The sequence below is a fragment of the Lithobates pipiens genome, unplaced genomic scaffold (assembly GCF_037356315.1).
Source record: "Lithobates pipiens isolate NorthernLeopardFrog02 unplaced genomic scaffold, aLitPip1_a1.2 Scaffold_13, whole genome shotgun sequence".
NCBI lineage: Eukaryota > Metazoa > Chordata > Amphibia > Anura > Ranidae > Lithobates > Lithobates pipiens.
Window position 1 is genome coordinate 424,293,966 of NW_027507718.1, and position 17,736 is coordinate 424,311,701.

Here is a 17,736-nt window from a genome sequence, read left to right on the forward strand (position 1 = left end):
ATCCCGGACGAGGGGACGGCCATTCATTCATGGCCACCCCCTCGCGATCGCTCCCGGCGAATGAAATTGTCCGGTGACATCACTTCCTCTCCTGTAATGTAAACACAGGAGAGGAAGTGATGTATTCTCTCCTCCGTGTCGGTAGTTTTCGTTCCGGCACCGAGGAGAGAGCATCGGTGAGTTGCACAAGCACTACACTACACAGTAGAACATGCCAGGCACACTCACACCCCCCCTTTACCCCCTGATCACCCCCCAATTACCCCTGCCCCCCCAGTCACAGTGACACCAATTGCTTTCTTTTTTTTTTTTTTTTTTTTGCATTGGTGTCATTTGTGACTGTAATAACTGTTAGGGCAGTTAGGGTTAGCCCCCTTTAGTTCTAATGTGCCCCCCTAACCCCCCCAATAAAGGTTTAACTCCGTGATCACCCCCCGTCGCCAGTGTCACTAAGGCAGGGTTCACATTGCAGCGGTTTATGAGAACGAATGTGATTCGCACCGCACTGCAGTGCAAATCACATCCGATCTCTGTGCGATTCGAGTTCAGCCATTCGCCGCACCCGCCACACCCGCCGCAAATTCGCACGGGACCCTTTTTTTGGCCCGCAGCAGAATCGGATCGCATGGGTGTTCACACCATGCGATCCGAGTTTGCAGATCGCACTGCGATATGCGAACTGATCTGGGGGTGTCAGTAACATTTCACTGACACTCCCAGCAGTTCGCATAGGGCAGTGTGAACTGCCGCCGGGAGGCATGCGATGCGGGAACCCGCCGCGGATTCGTGGCGTTTCCGCATCGCTCCAGTGTGAACCCAGCCTAATAAGCGATCATTTTTCTGATCGCCGTATTAGTGTCACAGGTGACGCTAGTTAGGCAGGTAGGTATTTAGGTTCGCCGCAGCTTTTTATAGCGCCAGGGACCCCCATATACTACCGCATAAAGCCCCCTGATTGCCCCCTAGTTAACCCTTTCACCAGTGATCACCATATAACTGTTACAGGTGACGCTGGTTGGTTAGTTATTTTTTTATAGTTTCAGGGCACCCGCCATTTATTACCTAATAAAGGTTTAACCCCCTGATCACCCGGCGGGTGTCATTTGTGACTGTAATAACTGTTAGGGCAGTTAGGGTTAGCCCCCTTTAGTTCTAAGGTACCCCCCTAACCCCCCCAATAAAGGTTTAACCCCGTGATCACCCCCCGTCGCCAGTGTCACTAAGGCTGGGTTCACATTGCAGCGGTTTATGAGAACGGATGTGATTCGCACCGCACTGCAGTGCAAATCACATCCGATCTCTGTGCGATTCGAGTTCAGCCATACAGATAGTATGGCTGAATTCGTGTCGCACCCGCCGCAAACTCGCACGGGACCCTTTTTTTGGTCCGCAGCAGAATCGGATCGCATGGGTGTTCACACCATGCGATCCGAGTTTGCAGATCGCACTGCGATATGCGAACTGATCTGGGGGTGTCATTAACATTTCACTGACACTCCCAGCAGTTCGCATAGGGCAGTGTGAACTGCCGCCGGGAGGCATGCGATGCAGGAAACCCGCCGCGGATTTGTGGCGTTCCCGCATCGCTCCAGTGTGAACCCAGCCTAATAAGCGATCGTTTTTCTGATCGCTGTATTAGTGTCACAGGTGACGCTAGTTAGGCAGGTAGGTATTTAGGTTCGCCGCAGCTTTTTATAGCGCCAGGGACCCCCATATACTACCGCATAAAGCCCCCTGATTGCCCCCTAGTTAACCCTTTCACCAGTGATCACCATATAACTGTTACAGGTGACGCTGATTGGTTAGTTATTTTTTTTATAGTTTCAGGGCACCCGCCATTTATTACCTAGTCTCACTAGTGTACCCCTAAATTTAGGGGTGTCTACTTTCCAAAATGGGGTCATTTGGGGGGGGTTTGTGCCATCTTGGCATTTTATGGCCTTCAAAACTGTAACGCCCTTAGAAAGCCTGAAGGCGGTGCTTGGTTTTCGGGGCCCCGTACGCGGCTAGGCTCCCAAAAAGTCCCACATATGTGGTATCCCCGTACTCAGGAGAAGCAGCAGAATTTATTTTGGGGTGTCATTTCACATATGCCCATGGCATGCGTGAGCAATATATCATTTAGTGACAACTTTGTGAAAAAAAAAAAAAAAAAAAAGTTTGTAATTTTCCCGCAACTTGTGGCAAAATATAAAATATTCCATGGACTCAACATGCCTCTCAGCAAATAGCTTGGGGTGTCTACTTTCTAAAATGGGGTCATTTGTGGGGGTTTTGTGCCATCTTGGCATTTTATGGCCTTCAAAACTGTAATAGGTAGTAAGGAGTGAAGTCAAATATTTACGCCCTTAGAAAACCTGAAGGCGGTTCTTGGCTTTCGGGGCCCCGTACGCGGCTAGGCTCCCAAAAAGTCCCACATATGTGGTATCCCCGTACTCAGGAGAAGCAGTAGAATTTATTTTGGGGGGTCATTTCACATATGCCCATAGCATGTGTGAGCAATATATCATTTAGTGACAACTTTGTGTAAAAAAAAAAAAAAAAAAAAATTTTTTTTGTCATTATTCAATTGCTTGAGGCAAAAAAATAAAATATTCAATGGGCTCAACATGCCACTTATCAATTTCCTCAGGGTGTCTACTTTCCAAAATGGGGTCATTTGGGGGGGTTTTGTACTGCCCTGCCATTTTAGCACCTCAAGAAATGAGATAGGCAGTCGTAAACTAAAAGCTGCGTAAATTCCAGAAAACGTACCTTAGTTTGTAGATGTGACAACTTTTGCGCAAACCAATAAATATACAATTATTGACTTTTTTTTTACCAAAGACATGTGGCTGAATACATTTTGGCCTAAATGTATGACTAAAATTGAGTTTATTGGATTTTTCTAATAACAAAAAGTAGAAAATATCATTTTTTTTCAAAATTTGCGGTCTTTTTACGTTTATATCGCAAAAAATAAAAATTGCAGAGGCAATCAAATACCATCAAAAGAAAGCTCTATTTGTGGGAAGAAAAGGACGCAAATTTTGTTTGGGTACAACATTGCATGACTGCGCAATTACCAGTTAAAGCAGCGCAGTGCCAAATTGTAAAAAGACCTCTGGTCATTTACCAGCAAAATGGTCCGGTCTGAAGGTGGTTAAGGCAACATCCAACCTTGTATACGCTCCATTGGACAAACTTTTTTGGTTTTCATCAGACTTTTGTTGGCTGTGAGAACGGACAAACTTTTCGACAACATAAGTCCGTTGGTGCAAAGTCCAATCGTGTGTACAGAAAACCATCAGACTTTACAAACAGGCATGCTCAGAACCAATGCAAAAGATCAGACAACAATACAGAAGTTGACCAAAGGTGGCGGTAAAGAAAAAACACGTGATTTGGTGAAAGTTGGCTGAAAAAGTCAGATCGTGTGTATGCTTAAGAAGTTTATGGGCAATGCCCTTTGTACAGAAATACACGGGAAAGTTTGTACAAAGTCCGTTCATGTGTATGAGGCTTAACTCTGCCCAAAAAAAAAAAGTTTTGTCAGGAGTATTGCAAAAAAAATAATAATAATAATTAGGGTAACAAAGTATTCTATCATAAACCATTAATTCTTTTTTTACTATTTTAAACTGAAGGAGTTATTGTATTTAGACATCATTTTAGCTTATTCTACCTATTATTCACTTAGCTAACATGAATGTTACCAATATAAATCCTTTAAAATCAAACAAAATCATCAATAACTTTTCCATTCAGAATTATAATCCTGCCTGGTAACATCAGGGTAAACGATGGCACACGGATGGATTTGGACATTGGTATTGATGTTGTGTTGCTGACAATTGATTTTTCTGTTGATGTTGTAATCTGTCTGCTGCCGTCCTCTAATGTGTGATCTGATAGGCCTCTGGTATCCCGCTGGATTCTTCTGCCTTATTTTTAACTACATCCCAAACAAACACTGGGTATTATCCCTTAATGTCCGATGAAAGGATAGCACAAGTGTCTGATGCTGCTGGAACAAATAGTTGAGTTCATCCTCTGAAAACTTTCCATTGATATCATAAAGTAAACATTGATAGGCCTGCCTATACCCCCTTTGATCGACCCCTCCAACGAGCAATCATATTATGTAAAACAAGTTAGCTACAAGAGGCCTCTAAAAACAGTATTGATTATAAAGATCAATAGCACCAGTGGTTGTTATATCACTTAGAACTGAAAACAACAATCCTCATTACAAAAGGTAATTACGTGATTGATTATAGAGATCAATGACGCCAATTTCTGTCATATCACTTATGAATGAAAACAACAAATCTGTCATATGTAAGCTTGGCACAAGATCTCCGCATTGCAGAGCAGTATGAAGTGTTTCCAAATCGCTGTCACTTTTCATATTCATATTCATTCCACATTAGAAGATCAGAAGATCTTTGCTTCTTCCATTTGTACAGCAGAAAAGTAAGGGGGTCTCAGCATCTCTCTCTTGACAAAGTAAGTGATCATGGCTGATCCTATTCTGTGTTTCATTCTCCTATTAATGAGATCAAATTATAAAAAATTGTCTGGACAAATGTCATGAGCATTTCACCCAGCCCTCACATATTCTGATTGGGGGGGAGCGGGTACCTGGTTTCGATAGGTACCCTCTCCCACTTTCTGCTCAGATCGCAGTGGCCACAAGGCCAATTGGAGAATCGGTTCAGGCAGGTAAGTGTCCTTATATTTACCCTATGTTCACATCTCTGCGCGTGGCTGCAGATGCGGGAATCCCATAGATTCCTGTACCTGCAACCAACCACCTGCAGTGAAAATGCACTGCTCTGCGAAAACGCACAGGGCTGGCATTCATTCTGAATGGCACCCCCACGCATTTAAAATCGCACTGGTGTGGGAACTACAGGTAAATCGCATGGTCAAAAAGACATTTTTGCAGAAATGCAACACGGGCGCACGAGTTTGAACCTAAGGTAAAAGTCAGCAGCTACAGTATTTGTAGCTGCTGACTTTTATTGGGGGGGGGGGGGGGGACTTGGAGCTCCTCTTTAAATTAGAACTATAGACAAAACTTTTTTTTCCATTTTGGATAGAGTAAGGGGAGGGTTACATAAAGCCCCATACACACTATCAGATTTTCTGCTGAGTTTTTCCTTCAGATTTACCAAAACCATGTAGTAGAAGGGCCTGCCTGATTGCATACACATTGAAACTCCTAAGGTTTGACCTCATATTATATGGTTTTGGTAAATCTTAAGGAAAAACTCAGCAGAAAATCTGATAGTGTGTATGGGGCTTTAGAGAGATTTCCCTTCACTTCCTGTCCTATAGCCAGGCAGGAAGTGAGAGGAAATCCCTGGAAATTAAGGGAAATTAAGGGAAATCCTAAAAACTAGTATCCGCATTGGAAGATTTCCCCTCTATTATTTTTATGGAGTCAACCCAAAATTTGAGATTTTCTTTTACTTTCAATGATAATGATAAACAGGACAAATAGAGGGTGAATCTCCTTAACGGGGGCACAGACATCAATAACAACTGACAGGTGTTCTAATCCTTCTCCACTCTGTCCAAAACTAACAAAAAAGTTCTCCCTTTTATTATATTTTTTAAGTAGTAGTAAACTACCTTTTTTTTATTATTTATTTAAATAGCTCCCCCTGCAGTGTTATACCATAATGTGCTAGTATACAGCACAAACAAGCATTGCATACTAGCACTATTATGGCAGACATTTAAAACAATGCCCTCCAGCACTGAGCTGTCACCGCTGCTGTAAACTTTAAAATAAATGAGACCCTGCATCTTATCCGGTTGACAAGGGCTGCAATCTTTTCAGTTATCAATCATTACTATAATGTTAATTACCAAAGTGCAAAGAAGATTTGTGCTGGGATGGGGGATTGGAGGGTTGGGATTTGTGCTAGAACTGGGATAGGATTTGTGCTGGGAGGGGATTAGGTCAGAGGATTTGTATTAGAAAAAGGAATTTGTGGGGGAGAGAAGATTTGTGCTGGGGATAGGGGGTATGGGGGGAAGAGGATATGTGCTGTAAAGGAGGATTTAAGGACTTGTGCTAGAAGAGGGATGAGGGAGATTTGTGCTGGGAGTATGATTTGGGGGGATTTGTGGTAGAAGGTATATTTGTAGGAGAGGCTTTGGTAGCATGGGGAGAGAATTTGTTCTGAGAGGAGGAATTGGAGAGGAGGAAGAAAGGCTTTGTTCTGGTAGGGGGGTCAGAGGGCAAGTTAAAGTGAATGTAAAAACACTCTCATCCTTTCTAAACAACTGCCATAGTGGTTATCTAGAAGGATATACATGCCTCCTGCATGTATACTTATCTGTAAAGTGTCTCCCCTCTGTCTGCTATAAGACCCGAAAAACTGCAGATTCTGTGGGTGGGTGGAGTCGTGATGTCAGTAGACTCCCCACCAACCTCTACACTCCCCTTATCAACATGCATTTTCTCCTGTGTATTTCTTACACTGAACTTCTGCTATGATCACCAACATCCATTCAAAACCCAGAAATGTCACCACATAACATCAGCATGCCCAATCATGTTGAGGTGTGGAGCAGCCAATCCTGAGAGAGCTGGAGAAGGAAGGAGGAGGGTATCTGAAGTACACAGCATGTCTTTCTCAGGCTCATGCATGAGATATGTAAATCACCTGTCACTCACAGCAAGGGGGAGAATAAGGAATGGGGAATAAGGGGGGGGGGGGGGAATTGTGCTGGGAGGAGAATTTTGAGAATGGAGGAGAATGTGTGCTGGAGAATATTTGTCCTTGGAGGGAGGGTTAGGGGAAAAAGAGGCTGTATTTGGGGGGAGCATTTGTGCTAGAAGGGGGAAGAGAATGTGTGCTGGGAGGAGGATTTTAAGGAGAAAATGTGTGCTGGTAAGAGGGATTGGAGTGATAAGATGATTTCCTTTGGGGCAAGGGAAGAGGATTTATGTTGGGAGGGGGGTTGAAGTGGGCATACATCTGTACTTGTAGGGTGGAGCATACAGATTAGTACTATATTTATTTGAAGGGGTGAATAGAGATTTGTTCTGAAAGGGTAAAATGGGGGAGAGTATTGTTTGGAGGAGGGAGGAGGATTTTGCACTCTCCTGACCCCTACACTGTGCATTACACACCCCTGACATCTACATTTTTTTTTTTGTTATATACTCCTCCCAACCTCTACTATGCATTACACCCATGTCTCCTGCATACTGTGCTTTTCTCCGGACCCCTGTAGACACTGACTGGTGCACTTTGTGCACTGCACACCCCTGACCCCTGAACTTTTCCTTACACTATATACACTATATTGTACATTTCATACTTCTGAACAAGCAGACTCTGGTGATTTTAATGAATATCTTCTTTATAGTAGGCAAAGTGTTAGCTCACTGTCCATTTCAATATGCACAAAAGAATATGTAATGGGAACATTTCATTCTGTTTTCAAGATTGTGCTGTGGTTTATGTGTGTCTGTGAGACAGTCGATTGTTGCACAGCAATCAAAGCATATTTTATAGGTACAAGGGGGCCTGGGTTTTGTTTAACCAAGCTTTTTAAAGCGGGAGTCCACCGGGACTCCGCGTTTTTTTTTTTTTTTTTAAAAGCCAGCAGCTACAAATACTGCAGCTGCTGACTTTTAAATAGTGACACTTACCTGTCCAGCGCGCCCGCGATGTCGGCACCCGAAGCCGATCGCTCGCTCGTCTATCGGGTCCTGCCGCCGCCATCTTGGGTATGGGAATCAGGAAATGGAGCCTTTCGGCTTCATTTCCCGGTTCCCTACTGCGCATGCGCGAGCCGCGCGGCGCAATCCGGACGGTCCCCGCTGCCTCTGGGAGCTGTGTGTTTCCCAGCAGGCAGCGGGGCACTTGCTGAAGGGGGCGGGCACTTGCGGAAAGGGGCGTAACGTACGCCCCTTTCCGCAGAGAGCTAGCCCGGAAGTGGGTGCAGTTACCTGGATTATCCAGGTAACTGCACCCCCCTCCCCCCTGAAAGGTGCCGATTGTGGCGCCGGAGGGGGGGGGATTCCGATGAGCGGAGGTCCATTTTAGGGTGGACCTCCGCTTTAAGCTCCTCTCATTGTTAACAGTTTAGTGAAACTCACTGTTTGCCTCCCTGAAGTGTCCCTCATTCTCAAATTCTAAAGTTGGGAGGTATGGTGATATTGTTACCGGTGAGAGCTATCCCTTGAAAAAGTAACCACATTAATGTGGTTGATCTACTGAAAGTGTAAAACCTATCAGGGTCCCCAGACCAGGATACATGCTAGACTCCATTATGATGTTCTTGTTTAATTTGGTGGACAAACACACTTTTTTTCATTTATATTAGATGAAAGTTGATAGACAAATTCTATATAAATGCTGGAACATTTTCAGAAGTGGCAGGACATGTTAGGTATTTATTTGCTCTGCATAACATCATCTTTCATATTTTACAATTTATTTTTTATTTTTTATTCATTACAGTGCATTCTTTCAAAAGCAATTGTGTTTTAAAAACCGCTGTGCAAATACCGCGTGACATAGAAAATTGGAACAATTGCCATTTTATTCCCTAGGGCATCAGCTAAAAAAATATATAATGTTTGGGGGTTTATGACTAAGTTTCTAGCAAAAAATACTGATTTAAACGTGTAAACAAAAAATAACAGAAAAGGCTTGGTTGTCAAGTGGTTCAAGCTAGCATTTCTCATGAACGCTATATTTAACAGTAATTAAACTGATGTATTTACTCAAACAACAATATAAAATGGTAGATTTATCAGACTGCTAGATGAACTTATTCCAGACTCATAACAATAAAGAAATAAAAGCCAGCAATATACAGAACTGTACATCAGAAGTAAAATTTGTTGCTCATAATATTTCTTATTAAAACACATGTAGGAGATGCCTTGATGATGGGATACACAAATAGAATCATGAATTGATTATCCATGCAGTATTCCTATCATAAAAAAAATGACCTATTTGAATTTAGTATAGTTAATAAGTGCTGTATCACACTGGGTTCACTTACTTTGGACTGGGCAGCAGAACGGAAGACATAGCATGTGCTTCGTTGAGGTGTCTTATCCTCTTCTTTTAGAAGACAAGCAAAATAACTGGGGTCCTGGCTATTATGTATCAGTTTCTGGAGAGACTGCGGCTTGTACTCAAAAATACTTGAGCAAATTAAAGGATCCCATTGGTGGCTCTCTCCTGGATCTGGCTCACAGCAGATACACAAGGCCGATACATATAGCCGAACAGGTCGGACAGACTGCCGGTCTTTGGATCTTGATAGGCTCTTTCTCTTGATCTCTGCCACCACCCAAGGTAACATAGGCATTGTAGTGAAGGCATGTAGAGTCAAAGAGCCAATGAGCTGAAGGTTGTACTCAAGGACATCATCATTGGATGATGGCTGCATGGGCGCAATAAATGATATTGGATCCATTGTAGATTTGTACAATTCACCTTTCCAATGCTTGTGGTTTCCTTGTCTGTTCTTTCATTTCCTTTATGTTGACACCTTTGTGGAAAATAACAGATCAAGAATTATTACAGACTTCAATGGTAGACTAAATTTATATAATTTAACGGGAATTCTGGCCATAGAAGGAATATTGTTTTGACTTTTTTGCTAAAAATAATCTTTAATTGATATGTCCATTCCAAATGGATATTATTTTTCTATTGAATGGTTGACGTCAAAATTTCTCAAGAGTTTTATTTTCTATATCTATTGGCGATTTTAGTGGCCAGCTCTCTGTACCAGAATCCTCTAGCAAAATGCTACACCATTACTAAGCCCAGTGATGGCGTCATCCTCCCCTGATGAAGTGAGAGAATGTCACCAGCACACCATAGATCTCCAGAATGGGTCCAAAGCTATGTTCAGCCATTACATTATTATAGCAGAAGCAATGTTTTGGAGCCTTAAAGGACCCCTTCATCAGACATGCAACCTGATGAAGAGATCCTGCATGGCTCCAAAACGTTGCTTCTTCTGTAATAACATAATGGCTGAATAAAGCTTTGGACCCATTCTGGAGATCTATGGTGTGCTGGTGACATTTTCTTGCTTCATCAGGGGGTGGATGACGCCATCGCTGGGCTTACTATATATATATATATATATATATATATATATATATATATATATACACACAGATGAAGATGATTTAACCATAACCGACTCTTTCCCTTTTGTCAGGTTGGTGAGGGGCACAGCCTGAGAAGCAAAATGGGGAATGAATCGTCGATAATAGCCAGCGATTCCCAGAAAGGCTCGTACCTGTTTCTTGCTGTTGGGACGTGGCCAACTCTGTATGGCCTCGACTTTATTGACTTGGGGTTTTATCACCCCCCTCCCAATAGTGTACCCAAGATATTTGGCCTCCTCCTGTCCAATGGTACACTTCTTTGGATTGGCCGTAAACCCAGCTTCCCGGATGGAGTCTAGGACTGCTTGTACTTTTGGCAAATGTGAGACCCAGTCTGTGCTATGGATAATCACATCATCCAGGTAAGCTGCAGCATATTTATGATGGGGCCTCAGAATCTTATCCATTTTCCGCTGGAATGTTGCCGGTGCATTCTGTAACCCAAACGGCATTCTCTTATATTGGAATGCCCCATCTGGGGTTACAAACGCAGTTTTCTCCTTGGCCGACTTGGCCAGGGGAATTTGCCAATACCCTTTGGTGAGATCAAGAGTTGTCATATATCGGGCTGTTCCCAGCCGGTCAACCAACTCATCTATACGTGGCATGGGGTAGGTGTCAAATTTTGTAACTTTATTTAATTGTCTAAAATCGTTACAAAACCGCCAGCTCCCATCAGGTTTGGGCACTAGTACAATAGGACTGGACCAGTCACTCTGGGACTCCTCTATCACACCCAATTCCAGCATCCTTTGAACCTCCCCACGTATTGCCTCCCGTCGGGCCTCTGGTATTCTATAAGGTTTTAGTTTTACCCTTTCTCCTGGCGGGGTGATAATGTCATGCTCTACGCCAGATGTTTGTCCCGGAAGCTCAGAGAAAATCTCTTTGTTACGAAGTACAAACTCTTTAACCTCCTGTTGTTGGGGTTTCGATAAGGTGTCTGCTATTCCAACCTCAGGAACTAAGCAATCAGGCTGTACTTGTGACAAAGTCTCTGCGACTAGGGATTCCCTATCCCTCCAGGCTTTCAGCAGATTGACGTGATAGATCTGCTCCGGCTTTCGCCTTCCTGGCTGTCTAACCCTGTAGTTCACCTCACTAATTTTTTCAATTACTTCATATGGACCTTGCCATTTGGCCAGAAATTTGCTTTCAACCGTAGGGACTAGCACCAAGACCCTATCCCCCGGGGAAAAAGTACGTGTCTTGGCCCCACGGTTGTACACTCTCTGCTGTGCTAACTGCGCTTGGGTTAAATGTTCCTTTACAATTGGCATTACCTGTGCAATTCTATCTTGCATCAGGGCGACATGCTCAATCACACTCCTGTGAGGAGAACTCTCATTTTCCCAAGTTTCCTTGGCGATATCCAGCAGCCCTCTTGGGTGTCTCCCATAGAGCAACTCGAAGGGTGAGAAACCCGTAGAGGATTGGGGTACCTCCCTAATGGCAAACATCAGATAGGGTATTAGACAATCCCAATTCTTTCCATCTCTATCCACCACCTTCTTTAACATTTGTTTTAGGGTTTTGTTGAATCTTTCAACCAACCCATCTGTTTGGGGGTGATACACAGATGTACGCAATTGCTTCACTTTGTACAACTTGCATAATTCTTTCATAACCCGGGACATAAAGGGTGTACCTTGGTCCGTAAGCAGTTCCTTACAAATACCCACGCGGCTAAAAACAAGGGATAGCTCTTTGGCTATGGTTTTGGCCGAGGTATTTCGGAGAGGAATTGCTTCCGGATAACGGGTGGCATAGTCCAATATAACCAAAATGTACTGATGCCCCCTAGCAGACTTCATTATCGGACCTACCAAATCCATTGCGATCCTCTCAAAGGGGACCTCAATGATAGGAAGAGGTACCAGTGGGTTACGGAAATGTGGCATAGGTGCCGACTTCTGACACACAGGGCAGGAGGAACAATAATTTTCTATTTCCTTCATGACCCCAGGCCAATAGAATCTCTGCAATACCCTCTCTCTGGTTTTCTCTGTCCCCAGATGACCTCCCAGAATGTGCCCATGAGCCAATTCTAACACCAACTTCCTGTAAGGTTTGGGCACTACAAGTTGCTCAATGGTTTCTTCTGCCCTTTGAGCCACTCGATACAGCAGGTCCCTTTCCATAGTGAAGTAAGGATAAGGGCAAGTCTTATCTGGGTTCACTAACTCGCCATCTATTTTCACCACATTTTCCCGTGCCTTTATTAGGGTGGGGTCTTTTAACTGTTCTGTGGCAAAATTTTCCCTGTGAACCTCAAGATCCGAAAACTCCACAGACGGCATGTTTTCATCTGAGGATGTTGGCTCCTCCCCAGTTTCTCGAGTTTCCCCCGCCAATACCGACAAGGGAAATTCAGGAGAGTCCTCACCACTCCCAGAGGAATTCTGGTCATCTTCCTGGTTTATAGGGGCACCAATGGGGGCCTCAGGACAATCCCAGAGTTCCCAGAATTTTGGAAAATCCCTTCCCACAATAGCATCATGTGGTAACTGAGACACTAGCCCCACCTGATGAGAGAGGTTACCTTTGGGGGTCTCAAAAAACACTGAAGTTACAGGATACTCTCGGGTGTCCCCATGCACACAAATAACAGCCACCCTGTTCTTCCCAGAGACCTCTGTAGTAACTAATTCAGCTTTTATCAATGTTACCAGGCTACCTGAATCTAGCAACACATCAACAGGTCTACCATTAATACACATTTTACATAAATGTTTCTCAGGTCCCCGAATGGCAGTGCATGCAACTGTCGCAAACAGCGACTGACGTCTCTCCCTTATAAAGTCACATTGCATAGGCTCATCCACAACTGGGCAATTGGCTGCAATATGTCCCTCTTGCCGGCAGCGGTAGCAAATAATTTTTTTCGCTGCCTCTTGCAGCATGGGCTTCCTGGGCTGCTCCCGCCAGACCTTAGGTAGAACTCCCACCCTCTCACTCTCTCCACCCTCACCCCTTGGAGTCATCTTATCCGCCACTGGGGATGATCTGGTCTTAGGGGGGAAAGTCCGTGAGTCCCTGGAAGAGGTGGTCAAGTTCTCTGTAGCCAAGTACCTCTCAACCAGATCCACAAGTTTATCTGCATTTTCTGGGTCTCCATGGCTTACCCATTTTTGGATGGCAGTAGGAAGAGCTCTCAGGAAACGATCCATAACCACACGTTCCACAATGTTTGGTGCGGTCAAAATCTCTGGCTGCAGCCACTTCCTGCTCAGGTGAATGAGATCATACATTTGAGACCTGGGAGGTTTTCCAACCTGAAAAGTCCAGTTATGCACACGCTGAGCCCGGACTGCCAGGGTGACACCCAGCCGTGCCAATATTTCTGCTTTTAGCACCACATAGTCTTTTGCTTGGTCAGGCTCTAGGTCATAATAAGCTTTCTGCGATTCCCCAGTTAACAGAGGGGCCACCAGTCCAGCCCATTGCTCCTTAGGCCACTTTTCCCTTTCAGCAGTCCTTTCAAATGTGGTCAAAAACACCTCCGGATCATCCTCTCCAGTCATTTTTGTCAGTAAACGGCTCACACCAAAGGTTGCGGTATTATTGTACCCACTTGCTTCATTGGTCTGTGGACGTTGCTGTATCAATGTCTCTATTTGCTGTTGAAAATTCTGCTCTTGCTTCTGCAACAGGTCTATGAAGCGGGCTTCAGATCGCTGCTGGGCTTGTTGCTGAGCTTCCAAACTCTGCTGCAAAGTTGCATTTGTCTGCTGCTGATTTGCATTTGCCTGCTGCTGGGCGGCAAGGCTCTGTTGTTGAGCTGCAAGGCTCTTTTGTAAAGCTGCATTTGTTTGCTGCTGGTTTGCATTTGCTAGAGCCAGCTGTCTCAGTATCTCCTCCATGCTGGCCTTAACAAAAAAAAAAAAAAAAAACTGCCAAAATTCTCCACCAACTGTGAGGGGGTTCGCTCGGTAGCGGGTGTGTGTGACCCCCTGGATGGGTTCACAACACAAAGTCAGGCACAGCAGACAGCGGTGTAGGTGCAAAAAACAAAAGGTCCAGTTTATTTAGGCTACATGCAGTGATACATACAACAGCCAAACAAAATAAAACAAGAAAATAAATCCTGGTCAGCTTGACCTCTAACTACACACGTAGACTCCCTGTCTAACAACTGGGTGCAGCCTTGTGCTGCCCCAGTCCCTGTCTATATTGTAGGGGTTTGCCACACAGGCGTTAACTCACCGCACAGAACAGATCTCAGACTCCCCAGTCTATACACACAAAACTGGTTCCAGGATGGAGCATCTCCCTATGCATGCTGGGGTTTTTTGTAGAGGTCTTAATGAGCCCACTTACTACAGCTGGGCTCATTAACTCTTCCCCTCTAATTGTAAAAGTCTGCATACAGCCTGAATCTAGGACACACATATTTCCCATCCTGAATACAACCAGGTGATTTTACCTGCGTGCTGCCACAATATATATATATATTACATGCAAGTAGCAGGGCTTTTCTTAATATAAAATTTGATCTAATGTTTATGTGAAAAGATGGCTCCAAAGCAGTACACACAATACAATTCTACATGTAATACACAGCATACTATTAGGCTGATACTTTGTAATTTGCAAGGTATAATAACAATTCCAAATATTTCAATCAAAAGATTATTTTGTGCATTGGTATGGCTTTTTGCAGTCATATCTCATAAGAAAAAATAAACATATGAGCCTTTCTTACAAGAAGAATTGTCAACCCCCCATTCATCCTGCATGGAAAGATCATGTGTTTATTTCTTTTCATAAGAGATGACTGTAAAAAGCCATACCTTTTTGATTGGAAGATTTGGAATAAGTCCCAGCTACCATTAGCTGCAATACAGAGAAATAAAGTTCTTTCCACAAGGCTAAAGTGAAATTATGAGAGGTCTTCAAAAAGTTTCTGCACTTTTTTTTATATTTAAAAGAGTTTGAAAAAGTGCGGAAACTTTTTGAAGAACTCTCCTATATACAGTACATTGCTAAATTATCCCCAAGATATAAAATTTCTGTTGAAAGAAAATATCACGAAAGGTTACAAATCACTTATTATTCATAATATGCAACCGGCTGAACTAATTCCAGGAGCTGCAGAACACATGTAGCAGAAATAATTTATGTCTAAGTTTTCATAATGGTGATCTGTTTTAGCATTGGAAAACCATGCACAATGACTATGTAAACACAAGTACAGATTTACCAGCTATTCTGCCTGTATAATAAATGAAATACATTAGTTCACTGCTGTAAATAGGACAGGTCTGACCTTATTGTGAAATGGAGCTGAGAGGTCCCTGGAAGTGTGTCTTCAGAGTATGGTGACCCAGTGGCTTCTCATCCCCTGCACACATTGCTGTCAAGGTTATTAATCCAGAAATGGTGTGACTGCTGTCCCCAGCTCAGACTGTATCGCGTTACATGTTCTTATAACTTACACCACCAAGGCAAACTCATTTTCTAGCATACAATACTTGATAGAGCCAGGTGGCAGAAGTAAAACATTGTAAAATCATGAAAAAGTTGTGTTATAATTATACTAAAAGATTTTTCTCTCTTATTGCACCCAAAATATGAATAATATGCATATATACGTGTTTTGTATATTAGGTTTTATTTTAGTACAAATGTTTGCATGTACTACTGGAGAAGAAAGAGACAGCTCTGAAAGATTTTACCCCCTTCATGACCAAACCTTTTTTTGCTATTTTGAACTGCTCTGCTTTATCTGGCAATCGTGCGGTCATGCAACACTGTACTCAAATGAAATTGATATAATTTTTTTTCACACAAATCCCACTGGAATTTTTTTCGAACATATACGTTTTTTTCACACAAATCGCACTGGGATTTTTATTTTTTTATTAAATAAAGTTTTTGTTTACTGTTTTTATTTTATATAAACAAAAAAAAAAGACCAAACATTTTAACCCCCCCCCCCCAAAAAAAAAAACTTTTTACTTTCTGCTATAAAACATATCCAATAAAAAAAAATGAAAAGAAAATCTAATTTCTTCATACATTTCGGCCAAAATATATTCTGCTACGTATCTTTGGGAAAAAAAAAATTCAATACGAGTATATTATTTGGTTGGCGTGAAAGTTATAGCGTCTACAAGCTATGGTATATATGCTGGAGTTTTTATTTATTTTTTATACACTAGTAATGGCTGTGATCAGCGGCTTATAGTGGGACTGTGATAGTGTAGTGGAGAATCTGACATTAACTGACACTTTGTGGGAACTGACGCTGACATCATCAGTGACACTAATACAGTGATCAGTGCTAATAATATACACTGTCACTGTGCAAATGACACTGACTGAGAATAGGTTAACATCTTGGGGTAATCAAGGGGTTAACCGTGTGCCTAAGCCCTTGTACACACGGTCGGACATTCTGACAACCAAATCTGTCGGACTTTGTCCGACGGATTTTGTCCGAAACTGTTGCATACACACAGTCGGACAAAATTGTTGGAAAATCCGATCGTACTTAATGTGATGACGTCATTTCGTTAGGACGGGACTACGTTTAGGCTAGTAGCCAATAGCTTTGGTCTAGGAATTTGATCTGAGCATGCGTGGCACTTTGTCCGATCGGAATTCTCTACACATGATCAGACAAAGTCCGATCGGATTATGTTGTCGGAAAATTTTATAGCCCAGCTGGAAAACTTGGCCCGTCGGATATTCTGATGGAAACAGTCCGATGGAGCCCACACACTGTCGGATTATCCGACAACACGGTCCTATCGGACATTGTCCATCGGAATGTCCGACCGTGTGTACAAGGGCTTACAACTGTTTAATGTGTGTAGTATACACTACTTTTCATTACAGATCGATTTGTTCCCTATCTTTGCAGGGAAAAGAAACAAAGTGATTGTTTCCTCTGTCAGAACCCTGTGTTGTTTGTAAACACGGGGCTCTGGGCTGGGATTTGACACAGCCGCTCAGCAGGTCCCGGCCATGAATCATTGGCTGGGATCTGCTGACAAACTCACGCTGTATCAAATCACAGGCTAGTAGGCAGATGGGGGAGTGCACCACCAATCCGGAAATCACTTCCAATGTACAGATATGTTATTGTGTCTGTATGGGCCGCCCTTCCACAGTAAATGTACTATGGTGGGTCCAGAAGTGGTTCAAATAATCAAGAAAGCACTTTTAATCACACAGGCAACAGGTCAGCAGCACTCAGGTAACATCTTCATATACTGCAGCTCTTGCACAAAAAAAGCTCAAAGAGAGATGTGAAGAAGATCCAATAGTTTAGTATTGACAGTGACCATTTAATAAAAAAATTTAAATGAGTAACACTCACAATGCACAGAGACACAAACAGTGGCGAAAATCAGGCCCCTCTGAAGTTTGCCAATGAACATCTTAATGATTCAGAGAAGGATTGGGAGAAAGTGCTGTGGTCAGATGAGACCAAAATTGAGCTGTTTGGCATTACCTCGACTCGCCGTGTTTGGAAGAAAAATGTTGACTATGACCCCAATGCCACGTACACATGATCGGAAATTCATCCAGCAAAAGACAGATGAGAGCTTTTCATCAGAAAATCGGACTGTGTG

The 17,736-nt window shown here is 43.1% G+C and overlaps 1 protein-coding gene across 5 annotated transcripts in view; it reads right to left on the reverse strand.

The window, feature by feature from the left end:
- Positions 1-17,736, reverse strand: part of TBC1D1 (TBC1 domain family member 1) — a 311,597-nt gene that overhangs the window by 289,456 nt on the left and 4,405 nt on the right. For 4 of the 5 annotated variants that reach the window (XM_077477649.1, XM_077477648.1, XM_077477647.1 and 1 more), the window contains exons 1-2: positions 15,423-15,520; positions 9,025-9,519 (exon numbers count right to left, since the gene is read on the reverse strand). In XM_077477649.1, the coding sequence (XP_077333775.1) occupies positions 9,025-9,444 (420 nt within the window). In that variant the 5' untranslated portion in view covers positions 9,445-9,519; positions 15,423-15,520. Of the gene's footprint in view, positions 1-9,024; positions 9,520-15,422; positions 15,521-17,736 lie in introns of those variants that run through there. The other variant, XM_077477646.1, reaches the window with a different exon arrangement.